The 14,324-nt window shown below is 39.2% G+C and overlaps 1 protein-coding gene across 1 annotated transcript in view; it reads left to right on the top strand.

The window, feature by feature from the left end:
• Positions 1-542: 542 nt before the first annotated feature.
• The window catches only part of Abca5 (ATP binding cassette subfamily A member 5), a 63,781-nt gene continuing 49,999 nt past the window's right edge, over positions 543-14,324 (top strand). Inside the window, exons 1-5 of the mRNA XM_050164286.1 lie at positions 543-743; positions 9,692-9,807; positions 10,790-10,994; positions 12,284-12,445; positions 13,837-13,913. Coding sequence (XP_050020243.1) covers positions 9,706-9,807; positions 10,790-10,994; positions 12,284-12,445; positions 13,837-13,913 — 546 coding nt within the window. The 5' untranslated portion in view covers positions 543-743; positions 9,692-9,705. The remainder of the gene's footprint in view (positions 744-9,691; positions 9,808-10,789; positions 10,995-12,283; positions 12,446-13,836; positions 13,914-14,324) is intronic.

Raw genomic sequence — 14,324 nt, 5'->3', positions numbered from 1 at the left:
TGGTATATTATATCTGCCAGAAGCCCAATCTTTGAACTTTTGAGTAATCCAAGTCTTGTCAGACTTGAAGATTTTAGCGAGGATATTTGAAGAAACTCAAAGCATCCTCAATTCCAGGATGTGCAAGGTCCCTGGTCTGAGGCTGGGGAAGGGAAGGCAATAGTTACAGAAACGGGGACGCTGCAGCGGGTGGGAGAAGGCCACAGTGAGACTTTCATAAACTCTTTAAATGCCAGGAAACAGAGGCAAAGGGGAGGGCGGAGGACCAAGGCCGTCCTCCAGGAGGCGCCTCCAACCTCTGCGGCCTCCACAGCGAGTGCAGCAAACCTCTGCAGACCCCTGAACTTCAGTCGGCAGGCCCGGCCTCGCTCCTTGACTTCTGCCAGCAGCGCCGAAGCCTCAGAGCCCCGCCCAACCGTAGCTCCGCCCCCCCCCAAGCGCGCTCCCATCTTGAGTCCCAGGAGCACGCGCGCACGCGTTACGCTCGCGCGGCCCCGCAGGTGCGTTCCGAGGCGGGCAGGGGGCGTGGCCTGGCGGCGGGCACGCGCTCGCCCTCTCGCTCGCTCCCGCGGCCCCGCCTCTCTCCCCTGAATTTCTGAGCTCCGTCACCCCGCCGGTCTCCGCAGGGAAGAGCTCGGCGTGGGCCTGACGGCGCTGCGGCTGCGACGCCGGGGTGAGGGGACGCCGAGGGCCCCCGGCGCTCGAGGCCTGCGGCCCGGCCAGTCGCGTCTACGGAGAGAGAGGTGACGGGGTGGCGGGGGACGGCGGGGACGGCCGAGCAGCGGGGGGCCGAGGAGAGGGTGTGGCGGGCGGGTCGCCGAGGGTCGAAGGATGCTGGTCCGCCTGGGATGCTGGCGGGTGGCGGGCGCGGAGCGGGACCTCGGGCCATCGGGTCGGCGACACGGAGCGCTTCTATGCTCAGAGACAGAAGGAAAACAAGCTGGCAGGCAGGCAGTCAGGCAGACAAGAAATCCTTAACCAAACCGGAGTTGTTTTCCCTCCTGAGGGCTAAGAAGCCTCGTTCCGCTTGGGGTGCAGATTGGCTGGCGGGTCTCGTGTGACCAGAGAGGACTTTGGGGTGAGAGGAAAACCCGCAGAGCTCGTGACATGGTTCTGGGGGCTCTACCTATCAGATTTCCCCAAACATACCGAAGATTACGGATCTGGTTCAGGGAGGAAGAAAAAGCGAGCCGATGGATGGATGCAGTAGCTCGGAGGCGATCAGAGTGGAGGGGTTCGCCCCAGCTCCCCTAGGCTTGGCTTTACGTTGTAAAAGAATCCAGTCTGAGGGCAGACATGCAAGGCAGGCGCGTCTAGTTTCTGCCGAGGACAGTCCAGGGCCCCCGAGACGAGATTGCATTCTGGCTCAGGGCCAGGGTCAGCATTACTTCATCTGATACTGCTCTGAGGTTGGAGATGATCCTCTAGTTGAGTAGATGTGGGAAATGGGTCTTCAAGAGGTTAAATAACTTCGTTAAGGTCCCAGCTGGGGAGGAAAAAAAAAATGAAGCGCTGAGATTCTACCGCAGGCATGCTGGACTCCTGGCGCTCTACCCAATATATTTTATTTGTTTTATTTATAATATATAATATATATAATTTGTTTGTCCAGAGAGCATTGTTATGTATTTTCAGAGAAGACTCAAAAGATGGGAACACTATTAGAACACTTTGTGGGTATGTACCCTGAAATCATACTTAAGAGACATTGGTCTTTAAATGTAGGTCGTTTAATCGGATGTGTTCTTGAAAATGCAAAACCTCAAATGATATTAAACATAGGGAAATCTTAAATTTAGTATAAATTTATTAATACTTTACATTTAATGTCTCTTACGTTCCAGATAATAATTTTGTTTCTAGAGTACAAAGATAAATATAATTTTTAGTGCCTGCCGTTGAGTTTAATTGAAAAAGTAATTATAATAAAAGCATTTCATAATAATAAAAATTGTAGTCTTTATTAGTGTTTGAATTAGATTGGCGATAGTTTAAAGTGCCAACTTTAAACTTTTATACAGAATTAATAGTATATATAAGCCAAGGTATTAGCGAACTTGCCATATGGGTTCCATTGCATCGTCTTCTGCAGCAAGACATGCTGTCATCAAATTGATTAAGCTTTATTGGCATTAGTATTTTATTTTGTCACCACTTTCAGTAAATTGTCAAAGATCAATGAAGAGAGCATTTATGATTGATCTCCTATTAAAATTTAAAGGTTTATTTTGTCCACTGAGAAGCCAGTAGTATAGCTGGGCAGGATTTTCTTTCAGTGCTTTGTTGGATAGCTTAATAGCTCTTTAAAAAAAATTAAATCTTAACTTTAAAATCTAGCTAAATCCAGATTGCATTTAAGCTTTCATGGTTTAAAGTGCTAGGGAAAACGGAGTCTTGTCTAGGCTGTAATGGCTCATTGTTTACAACGTGCAGATGACAGGCGCAGGTGTGGGTAAGTGGAGGGGATACTGGAAAGATTACTTTCGACTGCTTCTGTTTTCTCTCTGAAGCAGGAATCCAGATCACAGTTGGAAAGTGATGCTGGAGATGGGGTTGTCGGAGGTCTGAGGACTGGGAGGGTGAACGGGCTTGTAAAGTGGGATTGGCCGGCAGTGGAAGCATGCCCCCTTGGTGTAAAGGTCCAGAAGGGGATAGACGTGCTTCTGGGCTGCGCACAAAAGTAGTGTTTGGTTTTGCAGAAAAGGTGTTTCGCAATCTGTTTTCAGTTTCAGTCTTTATACTGATCACTAGGGTGTACACCCATACTCTGTCCCATTTCAGTTTGCGTTCTGCCTCCACTCCCTGCTCTTTGTTGTACGCAAGTCAAGTCGTTTGGAAATCCAGCTTTCCCACAGTTTTTCTCTGCTTAGAAATTCCATTTGGGCCCCTTCCCAAAGTCTTTCCCTCAACTGAGATGAGAGCATCACGTGCCATTTTACTTACCTGAAGTCTGTTTGAGCAGGAATTCTTGAGAAAAAGTTAGAAACGTGACCCACTTTTCCCACTTGCTCTTGTCTCCTGTAGCTGATTGAAGGAATTGTCAGTCTTTTTGGATAAAGTGTAAGGGAGTTGACTGAATAGAATCTGGCTCAGCTTCAGTCTGCCCTCATTGCACAAAGCAGTCTATGCACATTGCATATACAAAACAGCATGGGTATATTCCGATCAAACTTCATGTATAGGCCCTGAAATTTGAAGTTCATGTTTTGGCCCATCACGAGTTATTAATGTTTGGTTTGTCTCCTCAAGCTGTTAAGAAATTTGGCTACATGCCAGGCAGGTGGATCTCAAGAGGTAATGGCCATCCAGGGCTACATTTTGCCACTCTCCAAACCCCTCACACATTGTGAACTCTTAGATTGTGCAGAGCAAAGTGTGGGTGGGCTTAGACACCACTACCTCTTCCATCTGCAGACCCTTTATCTGTAAGGACTCTCAGAAAAAGGTCTGATGAAGGAATTTGTATTAAGATAATTTTGGTATTACCATTGGTGTTGTCAGAAAAGCAAGTAGAAGACTTTAAAATTAAGAGTCTCGTGGTCGGGCTCAAAGTTAGGACATAAAATGGAAATGCAGTATTCTAGCTAATTGTAGTGATAGGTACTTAGTAAAGTGGGAGAATACAACAGTGGCAGTTAGCTGGCTTGAGTTGGCTGCAAACGACCTCAAACAGTTATCTTTTGGAAATTCAGAACATATTTTCAGCTGAGAGCTTTCCCAAGTGTCTTTCAAACATGCTAAGAAGGTCACTGACCCCATCTTACCAGTAAATAGCTCTGAATATAAAGGTTGCTCAGTTTCTTTATAAGATATAATCTTACTTCATACATCATAGAAGTAAACATGAATTAAAAAAAATGGGCTCTACATAACACATTTTAATTTCAGGGTGATTTTGCCTCTTACAAGATTAAATGGTACCATTTATTCCAAAATACTTCATGCATTACTAGTTAAAACGCTTGAGAGAAGGTAATGGTAACATTAGGTCAATTAGAGATTTTTTTTTAAATGAAGAGTCTCTTAACAAAAGCACATTTTTTAAAGAGGCAGTTAGTAAAATAATAGGATTCTCTTACATTCAAAAAGTATCTGTAACTTTCAAATTTTTCCGTTACTAAACAGCGGAGACTCGGTGAGATGGCCTAGTGGGGGGACTGCGTTTGCCACCATGCCTGAAAATCTTGAGTTCATTCCTCCAAACCAAACGTTACCACTCTTTCTGTCCTACCCGCCAGCTTCCAAATAATGACACGGACATGATGATTAATGATGAATGCTTGACCTATAGCTTAGACTTACTCCTAACTAGCTCTTATAACTTAAACTAACCCATTATATTCATCTGCATTTTATCACGTGGCATTATCTCTCTTTCGTCTTGCAATTCCTGTTTCTGTGTCTCCTGGTGTTGCATATGCACTAGATTCTTGTCATCCCTTCTCTCCCTGGAAATCACGCCTATACCTCCTGCCTAGGTGTTGGCCGTTCAGCTTTTTATCACAATAATTATAGCAATGCTCTTCACACAGTCTACAAATACGCCACAAGACTCACATGGTGGAAGGAGATGACCAACTCCCAAAACACACACACACACACACACATATACACAGTAAATAAAGTTTCCTAATTTTTAATGGACTTTCTGGTATTTGGTTTGTGTAATACTTTATTTTTAAGTCAATGACTTACATGTTAGAAAAGAAAAATTAGTAGACATTCAGATTTTCTTTTACAGTTGTCACTAGTATATCTAGCCAAGTTTTACTACTTGGATGGATAGAAGCTCAAAAATATTGAAATGTAATATTTTACACACAATTAGACCTGGTTTCAATAAAAATATCTAACTATGACCAGTCATACTGATTCATCAGTTTTCATATGTAACATTTTATACTTCTTTATTGTTTTCTCCTGTTCTTTATCGTCATCCATTCTGGTAGGTTCTCATGATTCAGCCTCACTTCTAGTGGACCAATTTGTCTTTAGAAGCTATTGACACTATAGAGGTTCTGATTCTGCTAATTTCTTTAATCACCCTGCTGTTTTTCCATGAATGTGGTATTCTTTATTATTCCTTTGTGACTATTAGTTCTACTACTTTTATATACAGTTGTGACCAACATTTATAATTAATTACTTGCCTTGTACCAGGGTTTCAGTTTTTACATACACCATTTCATTTAGTTATTTTAAGAATGCCAAGTAGGTATTGTAATTGTTTTACAAAATACAAATAGAGACAAAAAGTTAAATAACTTGTCTGAGATCTCATAACTGTGAAATGGCAGAGGCAGGATTTATGCTAATTGACTTGATTACAGAGGTCACATTCATAACCACCATACCATCTTAGTAATTGTTGTATTTGTTGATTTGGGTGCCTCTGTTGTGTTGGTTAAGATGCTTTTGGTTTTAAGAAATAATTATGGGAAGATAATAGAGCATGTGCCCCAAGGAAGAAAAACCAAGTTTGAGCATAATAAGAATTTTCCGTTAGGTGAAAACTTAATAGCAGAGAGTGTTATTTTCATAAATGTTGTATTTAAGGTAAATTCACTTCTCATGACTTGGGAGGCAGAGGCAGGAGGATCTCTTAGTTTGAGGCCAGCCTGGTACTTAAAGTGAGTTTCAGGATAGCTAAGGCTACACAGAGAAACCTTGTTTTGAAAAAAATGAAAACAACAAACACACAAACAAAAATTCTATACTGCCGGAGGGAAATGTAATAAGTGCAGCTCAAGGGGTAGTTATAGTGGAAGAAATGGAAATGGTGTTGTAGTTGTTGGGGTCATGGTTAGGAGGTAGGATTTAGGGGTTTTATTTTGTTTATTTGTTACTATTTTTAAAAGACATATATGGTCTCTTTATGCAGCCCTGACTGAACTTGAACTCACTGTGTAGATGAGACTGACTTCCAAATCACAGAGACTCACTTGCCTCTGTTGGGGTTAAATACATGATCCTTCATACCCAGCCTGGATTTAGTGTGTTTTACAAAGTTCTCCCAAGGTGAGAAGTGGATAATTAGGTTTGTGAACTTCAATAAGGGACTCAAATTTGAATTAAGGCAACAGTTCAAAGTAAAAATATGTGGAGAATTTGGTATCTAAAAAATAGAATGCTAAACATTCTGTTTGATAATTTTATTTACTAAGTTGTCTTTTGGCAGAAAACTTGGGAATATTCATGTTGAGTTGGTTGATATTTCTGTTTGTTTTACAACAAATTACCTTTGAACGACTGTGCTTTTTCTTTTTCTATTTCTTTTCTTTGGCCTAGATATGATTATCAATGCACTCTTGATTACTTTTATTTTGCTATTTCCAATTCCTTTAAATAGTTCTACAGTATGTTATTTTTTCATGTGTAGGTAATTATAGATCAGTTACAAAGTGAAAAACAAAAGTTGTAATTTCATTGTTAATTAAAAAGTTCTAGTCTAATCCTTTTTCTCTGCACATAAAACGGATGCTCATTTAAGTTAACTTTTAATAATAAAAATCCATTCAGGAGAAGACAAACTGCTTATAAAAGGTTGCTTGCCTTTTTATCTGAAGTGGAGGCAATCAGAACTCGGAGCAGACTGTCCTTGCTTTGGAGAGGACTCACGTCAGTGGCCTTCATTAGGTAGTTTATAGAAAACAAGGCGGCACCAATTGCTTTGGAAGGTTTAACAAGGCCTTTTTTTTTTAATTTTTATCATTCACTGTTGCAAAACTAGATATGATCTACTTTAATCACATTCTGCCTATCATCTTCTCTTAGTTCCCTGTTCCTTGTGTCCATCAAACAACTAAGACCCCCTCTTAGTTTTTTTTTTCTTTTTTAACGGAAACAAAAAACTTTTATTTAGATTAATTAAAGTTGCTTGTATGCATATGGGTGAGTGAATGGGGGCTTAATGGCCACACCACTGAAGAATATGTAAGCCTCAATTAGCTGTTTATGGTTCCTCAGGGAGGTGTGTCACCCCTCTCTCCCCAATGCTGATAGCTGCACTGGTTTAACAGGCATAAGCATAGTGATTTAGAAGGCAGTTTAAGATGCACATCATGTCCTTTTAGCAAAACAACAATACTGGTTTTCCCACTGGGGCTGGTGATTTCCCTAGGCATGGACTTTTGATGGGTTTATAGTATCAGGTGTAAACTGCCTCCCGTGGCTTGGATTTCAGGTCCATTAGAGAGTGATAGGTTGCTTCTGAACAGGCTTGCTTGCCACTCTGCACCAGTTACACTGTAGAACCCCTTGTTCAGCTAGTTGTTAGTGCTGCATGCAGGATCTGTAGATGAGTGATTTGATTGTCAGTTATCCCACTGGAGAGCCAGCCATCAGGGAGGGACTCCTTCCTGGTTTCACATGTATTTCTCTGTGACTCCCAGATGGCTAGCTACTTGGAAGTTTTTGTCAGATAATTCCAAAATTCATGTGTAGGAACTTTAGTCCTCAGATCTTAGCCAGACCTACTTCTATGTTTCAACACTGTTTGCTGTTCTTTGTGCCAGACTGACACTAGATAGAACATTCCTTCCTATGGTCTAAGAGTTTTCTGAGACCAGCAAACTACAGTAAGAGCAAGGATAGAGAACATGCAAACATGTAACTTTCTCAGAGTCCGGTTTTATCTTTGTCTTCTGTTATGTAGGCTTTAATTCCTGGTTTGATTTTGCCACTTTAGCATTGATTCTTAGTCCAGTTGTTATTTGAAATTAGTTCTGTTGGTGTGAGACCACTTGTTCATTCCTGGTTGCCCAGATCCCAAAATAATCATTCAGAAACTATATCATTTGCAATACTGTTTGGCCGATAGCTTAAGCGTATTTCTGGTTGCTTCCACATTGCAAATGAGACTTTGGGTAATTGCTTGGGTAGCCAGTTGTCTCTATCATCTACTGCACATTTTGGAAGCTGCTTGATAACACTTTCTTCCTACTCAAGTAATTATCTCTCTTCTCAGGCCTTCACTGTGGTTGAAGATTAGATAGTTGTGGTTACCATCCTCTTATGATCTAGCCAAGCCATTTCCAATACCAACTTAGACTCCTTAGAACAGAATTATTAAAACATTAAGCATATGCTCCTTGCTTAATATTGTTTATGCTGGTTGTAATTCTAATTTTATACTTGATATCTGTTCCTAATGTACATAGTTTTGTATTGGGTTTGGAACTCTCTTATTTAAACAAAAGGGGAAGGTGCTGTGGGAGCTTCTTCAGCCAGTAGCCTTCAAGATACCAGCCCACTTGGGCGTGGTCTCTTATAAATGCCAAGGTAAAGCCTCTCTCTTCTGGCTTCTGGATTCAGCTGCTGTTCCCTATTGGTGCAGAGGACTGTGATCTGTGAGTCTATCCCTAAATAAATAACCCTTTCTTATACATAATTCTGAGCTAGCGTAGGATTTCTTTATAGTGTCCATCTTCACAATTCTGCTGTACAAAATTATAGCTGTAAAATAAGAATTTAGGTGGGGATGGTGACTCTGGTGCACTGAGAGTCACCTACCACTCCATAAATAACCTTTTATACATCTTTTGTTTCCTTCTTAGGTTGGGCTTGTTTGGCTCTTTGATCTGTCAGTGGCATGACAGTTTGAAGGCAGATGCTGCTTTTGTTGTTTCTGGTGAAATTCATGCAATACTGTCATTTTGACAGTGGGATATATTGGCCATTTGCCATGTAATCTGTGGTTGTTTGAGACATTGAACTTTTTCTTAATCTTGTGGAGATGTTGATACTTTGTTTTAGCAGGTTGTGAAGGTTTTTAGGTTTTGACTGTAAGTTTCTTCCCACATTCTCTGAAATATTTGCATCTTCAGTTGAGTTTTCAGAAGGTTTGTAGTTTGGATCTGTCATGTGAATGCTGCCTGGTGACTAGTCTGGATCTGGGTAGTGGTGAATGTGTGTGCTAGTTTGATTTCTCTAGTCTTTATCAACATCCATAGGATAAGATCCGTATAACCCTAGTTTGGGAATTAATCTAAGAGTCAATAAAAACTTTATTTTTGCATGTGAATTTCAGAACTCCCCCTTTTATTTGATCTCTCTGTTTTCTCTTTCTCTCTGGCTGCTCTGTTGTTCCTCTAGTGAGAAAGTGTCACTGTGCCACTTCACTTTTGCAGCAGTAACTAGTACTCAGGACCCAGTGGTAGGACAGTAATATACAAAGCACAGTGGATTGGCCCAGTCTTCTTGGAGGGAAAGTTTCTCTTCCTCAGAGCTTTTGTTACTATGGTCTGGTACTGCCACCAAGGGGATTTTTCAGGGTAGGGACACAGAAAAGAACGTGATGAGTAAAAACAAACTTGACATTCCACATCTCCTTGAGTTTTAAGACTAACTTTCCCTCAAGTCAGAATTGTAAGTTAACTTTTGAAGCCCTTTCTGTCTTGGTGCTCAGTTCTCATGTGCTCAGTTTGAGTGACACCAAAGGAGAAAGCATGGTGAGCTCGCTGCTAGTCTGGGGCTGCTTGAGATTTGGTATTTTCCTAAAATGTTATGTTGTTATGTGCTTTGTAGAGCTGTCAGATTGCTCTTTTCTGCATTCCATACAAGCAGGAGAGATAGCTTGCCGTATGCTTAGCTTTATTTTGCCTGGGAAATGAAAAAGAAATGTTGTTACCATTGAAGATCACATGCGCTTTACTATGTAGTTCAAGCTTTGTTTGTTTTTCCTTTTAATAAGCTGATCCAGAAAACATGGCTACTGCAATTAGGGATGTGGGAGTTTGGAGACAGACTAGAACACTTCTGCTGAAAAATTACTTAATTAAATGCAGGACTAAAAAAAGTAGCGTTCAGGTAAGTTAAAAATACTCATTATTTTGTCTTCTTATGGTTTGTTTTGCTTTGATGTGTTGTATTTTAAGGTAATTTTTCTGAATTCATTTTAATAATTTAATTATTTCAGTCTCTTTATAAAAGTATATTGTATTGTTTATAATAGCAAGAAAAAAAAAGAGAATGACCTAATGCTCCTAAATGTATCAGTGATGACTCAGTTCAGTTGACGTCTCCCATCAACATGTAATTTTGCATTTTCTCCCCATTGATGAAGTGATAACACAGATAACTTTTTGGAACAGTATTGTACAATTTTATACTCCACATCTTCCCACTGTATGGTTTCTGAATTAAGTTGCCAAAGAATACTAACATTATGTCACAAGAGTTGTACCCCAGCATGGAATGCTTTTGGTAAAAGAATGAAGTCTAGCTGGCCAATTAGCAATAATTTCAAGTATGGGCTATCTCCTGAAACAAGCAGAACAAGGAACAAGACAAAATGATAGCTCATGCCTAGGAAAGCAGGCCATAAACTAGTTAAATGTAATTTTAGTAGCATTTTAGGTATTATTAATAAGGTACTGTTTTATACCAAAGAGTTTTTCATTTACTTATTTGCTTGTTTTTCTTTTTTCCAAGTTCATTTTTTTAAATGATAATCTTTGTAAGGATTTGTTTGCAGGTTACTTTAGGATTTTATGAGTAAATATATTGGGTATTAAATCAGGACTCTTAAGACTTGTAAACATTATCTTTACGTCACTTTATAACTTGAGTATTAAAACCTTTCAATTGAAAAGGATCAGCTATGTTTTGGGGTTTGGTGGGATGCTCACCATAGTAATTCTTTTAGGATAGGGTTGCTTTTACCTTCTCTAGCTGTGTGAAGACCACACTTCCTTGCTAATTTCCTTAGTATTACCTATGTTATTTACATAGAAATCTTAATTTTTGCCACCATCCTTATACTTTGTAATAACTGTTTCTTTTATTGTAGGAAATTCTTTTTCCTCTATTTTTTTTATTTTGGCTAATATTAATTAGCATGATGCATCCAAACAAGAAATATGAAGAAGTATCTGATATAGAACTTAACCCCATGGACAAATCTAGCCTTTCTAACCTTATTCTTGGATATACTCCTGTGGATAATATTACAAGCAGCATCATGCAAAGAGTATCTTCTGATCATCTTCCCGATGGTACTGTAGTCTTTTTAAAGAAGATTGATTTTATTTATGCATATGTTGTATGTATTTGTGTGAGTGTACGTACATGTGTGTGCAGGTATTCATGGAGGCCAGAAGAGCCCTTAAGATTCCTTGGAGCTAAAAAAATAAAATAAAATAAAAAATAAAACAAAACAAAACAAAAAAAGATTCCTTGGAACTAGAGTTACAGCAATCCAGTTAATCAGCTAGGTGTCATGTATGAGAACAGTAAAATTAGGAGAGTTACGTCACTAATGTGAACTTGCACAGCCAATGGATAATGAAACTAAGTACCAGTCCTAGGTTATTTTACAACAAATCCTGGCCCTTCTGTAGTGAAGTTAACCTTTTGTAAACAATGAGAGAAAATATTTCTAAAAATTGTTTAACTTATTGGATCGAATGGTGACCGTGTTTTCTCCATTTAGCTTCTAAAGAGGAATAAACAATATTAGATATTAAAAAGGTTGATTTTTGTCCAAAGAAGACTGCAGAATTTTAGCATAATTTCTAACACACATGTAGTGATGCTCAGCTATGGGTCCATGGGCTTCATGTAGTTGAGGTAGGGGATAGCTATGGATGTGATTCAACATAAAATTACTTAAAACATTAGATTTTTTTTGTTTGTAAATTGGTCGGATGATTCTGAAGCATGAACCTCGTAGGTGATTATGTTGTATTACAGTGTCAAAGGGCTTGACATGCCTGGAAAAATTTTCTTCATAGGAACAAATATTTAAAAGTAAAACTTTAATTATTAGGAGTTATTTTACTTTGAGACAGGCAATTGAACTGCATTATTATTTTTATAATTTCATTTCTGTCTGAAATTTTACAGACATTAAAGTATAGATGGCATGTTCAAGGACCTACATTTATCTCAGTACCAAAAACCACGCAGATTTAAAAGTGGGGATGATATAAAAACTAGCCAGCATTACAATATATTACAACACATTGAAATTTTCAAATGATGTGTCCTGATGAAACGTTCTGAATGTTGTTTTATATTATACTTTGCCATAGACATAAATTATGTATTGTAATGACATAGTTTATGTAATCAGGTCACAGCTCACGAATACTGTTGGTCATTTTGTGTCGTTGTTTTCTTTGCACTTATCTTCATATTCTAAGAAATTAGTAATTAAGAAAAAATACTGATAAAATATTCTATTCATCAAATATAATTGTAAAATGGCTCTGCTGTATTATAGTAAGCTGTTGCAATTGTTCTAATTACATTGTTCTAATTACATTGTTCTAATATCTTGCAGTTATAATTACTGAAGAATATGCAAATGAGAAAGAAATGCTAGCATCTAGTCTTTCTAAGTCAAGCAACTTTGTAGGTGTGGTTTTCAAAGATACCATGTCTTATGAACTTCGTTTTTTTCCTGATGTGATTCCAGTGTCTTCTATTTATATGGATTCAAGAGGTAAGTAACTATGTATAATCATTGAATTCTGTGTTAGGTGCATTTTTTTATAATCAAAATAAGGTGGTGTCCAGTATTGTCATTTTCAACTGACGTATTTGTTCAAGTAGGTATGTGCCACATAAAAAATTTAGGTATGAGGTCAGACACGGTGGCACCCACCTTTAATCCTGTGCAGCTTTCAGCCTGATTTACATAGTGAGTTCCAGGTCATCTAGGGTACATGATGAGATTGTGTATCCAGAAATAAAAATTGTATGTGCACATTCTCCAAATATCTATCTATACTAAATGTATCCTATATAAAATAACTATAACATTTATTTTAATTTTAATACTTAAGTGAAGGGAGGGAATTTGGTGGAGACATTAGGGCTGAGTGTTTCAAAGTCTCTCACTCTCTTTGTAATGTCTGAATGAGGATTCTACTGTATTAGGTTTCTATACTAACCTTCGAATGTCCCTCACTTTATCTGTCTCTACCCATACTCCTTCCTTCATCCTCTTCTCCCCTTTCCATTCCCACTTGATCTTCCATTCCAGAACCCCCATCAATATATCCATAAAAATCAATACTGTTTCGCTTTCCTAATGAGATCTATCTGTTCCCTCTAGTCCCTTACTCTATACCCTCTGTCATTCTATGGATTGTAGCTTGATTATTACTGACTTCACAGCTAATATTCACACATAAGTGAATACATTCCATATTTATCTTTCTGAGTCTGGAATACCTTACTCAGGATGATTTTTTTTCTAGTTCCATCCATTTACCTGCAAATTTTATGATGTCATTTTTTTTTAATTGCCGACTAATATACTCTTTTGCAAGTATACCGCATTTTCTTTATCCATTCTTCTGTTGAGGGACATCTAGGTTGTTTATAATTTATGGCTTTTATGAAGAGCACAGCAATGAACATGATTGAACAAGTGTCTCTGCCATAGGATGAAACATCCTTTGAGCATATGCCCAAGAGTAGTACATTGGAACTTAGAGTTAGATTGATTCCCAACTTCCTGAGGAACAGCCACACTGATTTCCATAGTGTCAGCCAGTGTTCTTAATAGTTAAGTCATCTCTTCAGCTCTGGAAAAGTGACTTTTAAATAGTTCTGTTTATAATGAATTTACATCTTTATTCATTTGCCATCTAGTATCCTATCACATCTATTTTTTGTTTTATTTCATGTGGTATGTGTGATATGTGTTACGTGTGTGACTGTATGTAAATTCCACTGTGTCTGCGTTAGAGGCCACAGAGCAACTTTTAGAAGTTGGTTTTCTCCTTCTATCTTGTTGAGGCATGGTCTTTCTACTGCTTTGTACCCCAGGCCACTGGCCCGTGACCTTGGGTTGTTCTCCCTTCTCTGTCTTTCCTCTCACTATAGGGATGCTTGGCTTCTACATACAAGCCACCATATCTGACTTGTGGCTTTCGTGGATAGAACTTGTGTTTGTGGGGCAGGTACTTTTACCACTGGCCCATCTTGCTAGCCTCTAATGTGTAATTTAGTCTGAGCATTCAAATAAGTAGGAATCTGATGGAGGAAGGTAATTGGTTAATTAAAATAAACCAACTGCTTGGCCTCATAGCTTAGAACATAGGTGGGTGGAATAAACAGAATAGGATGCTGGGCGGAAGAGGAAGTGAGGTCAGACTCTGCTCTGCTTCCGGAGAGACTCGACAGCTCTGCTCTGGAGCAGAGACGCCATGCTCAGCCCTCCCAGGTAGACGCAATAGCTCTGTGCTCTGAGGCAGACGCATGAAGCTCCCCAGGATGGACGTAGGCTAGACTCTTCCCGGTAAGCGCACCTTGGGGTGCTTACACACATCATTAGAAATGGGCTAGTCCAGGTGCGAGAATTAGCCTGTAAG

Source organism: Alexandromys fortis, unplaced genomic scaffold, assembly GCF_014885135.2.
Source record: "Alexandromys fortis isolate MF-2015 unplaced genomic scaffold, M_Fortis_MF-2015_v1.1 scaffold_156, whole genome shotgun sequence".
Taxonomy (NCBI): Eukaryota; Metazoa; Chordata; class Mammalia; order Rodentia; family Cricetidae; genus Alexandromys; species Alexandromys fortis.
This window is presented reverse-complemented; position numbering and strand designations above follow the sequence as displayed.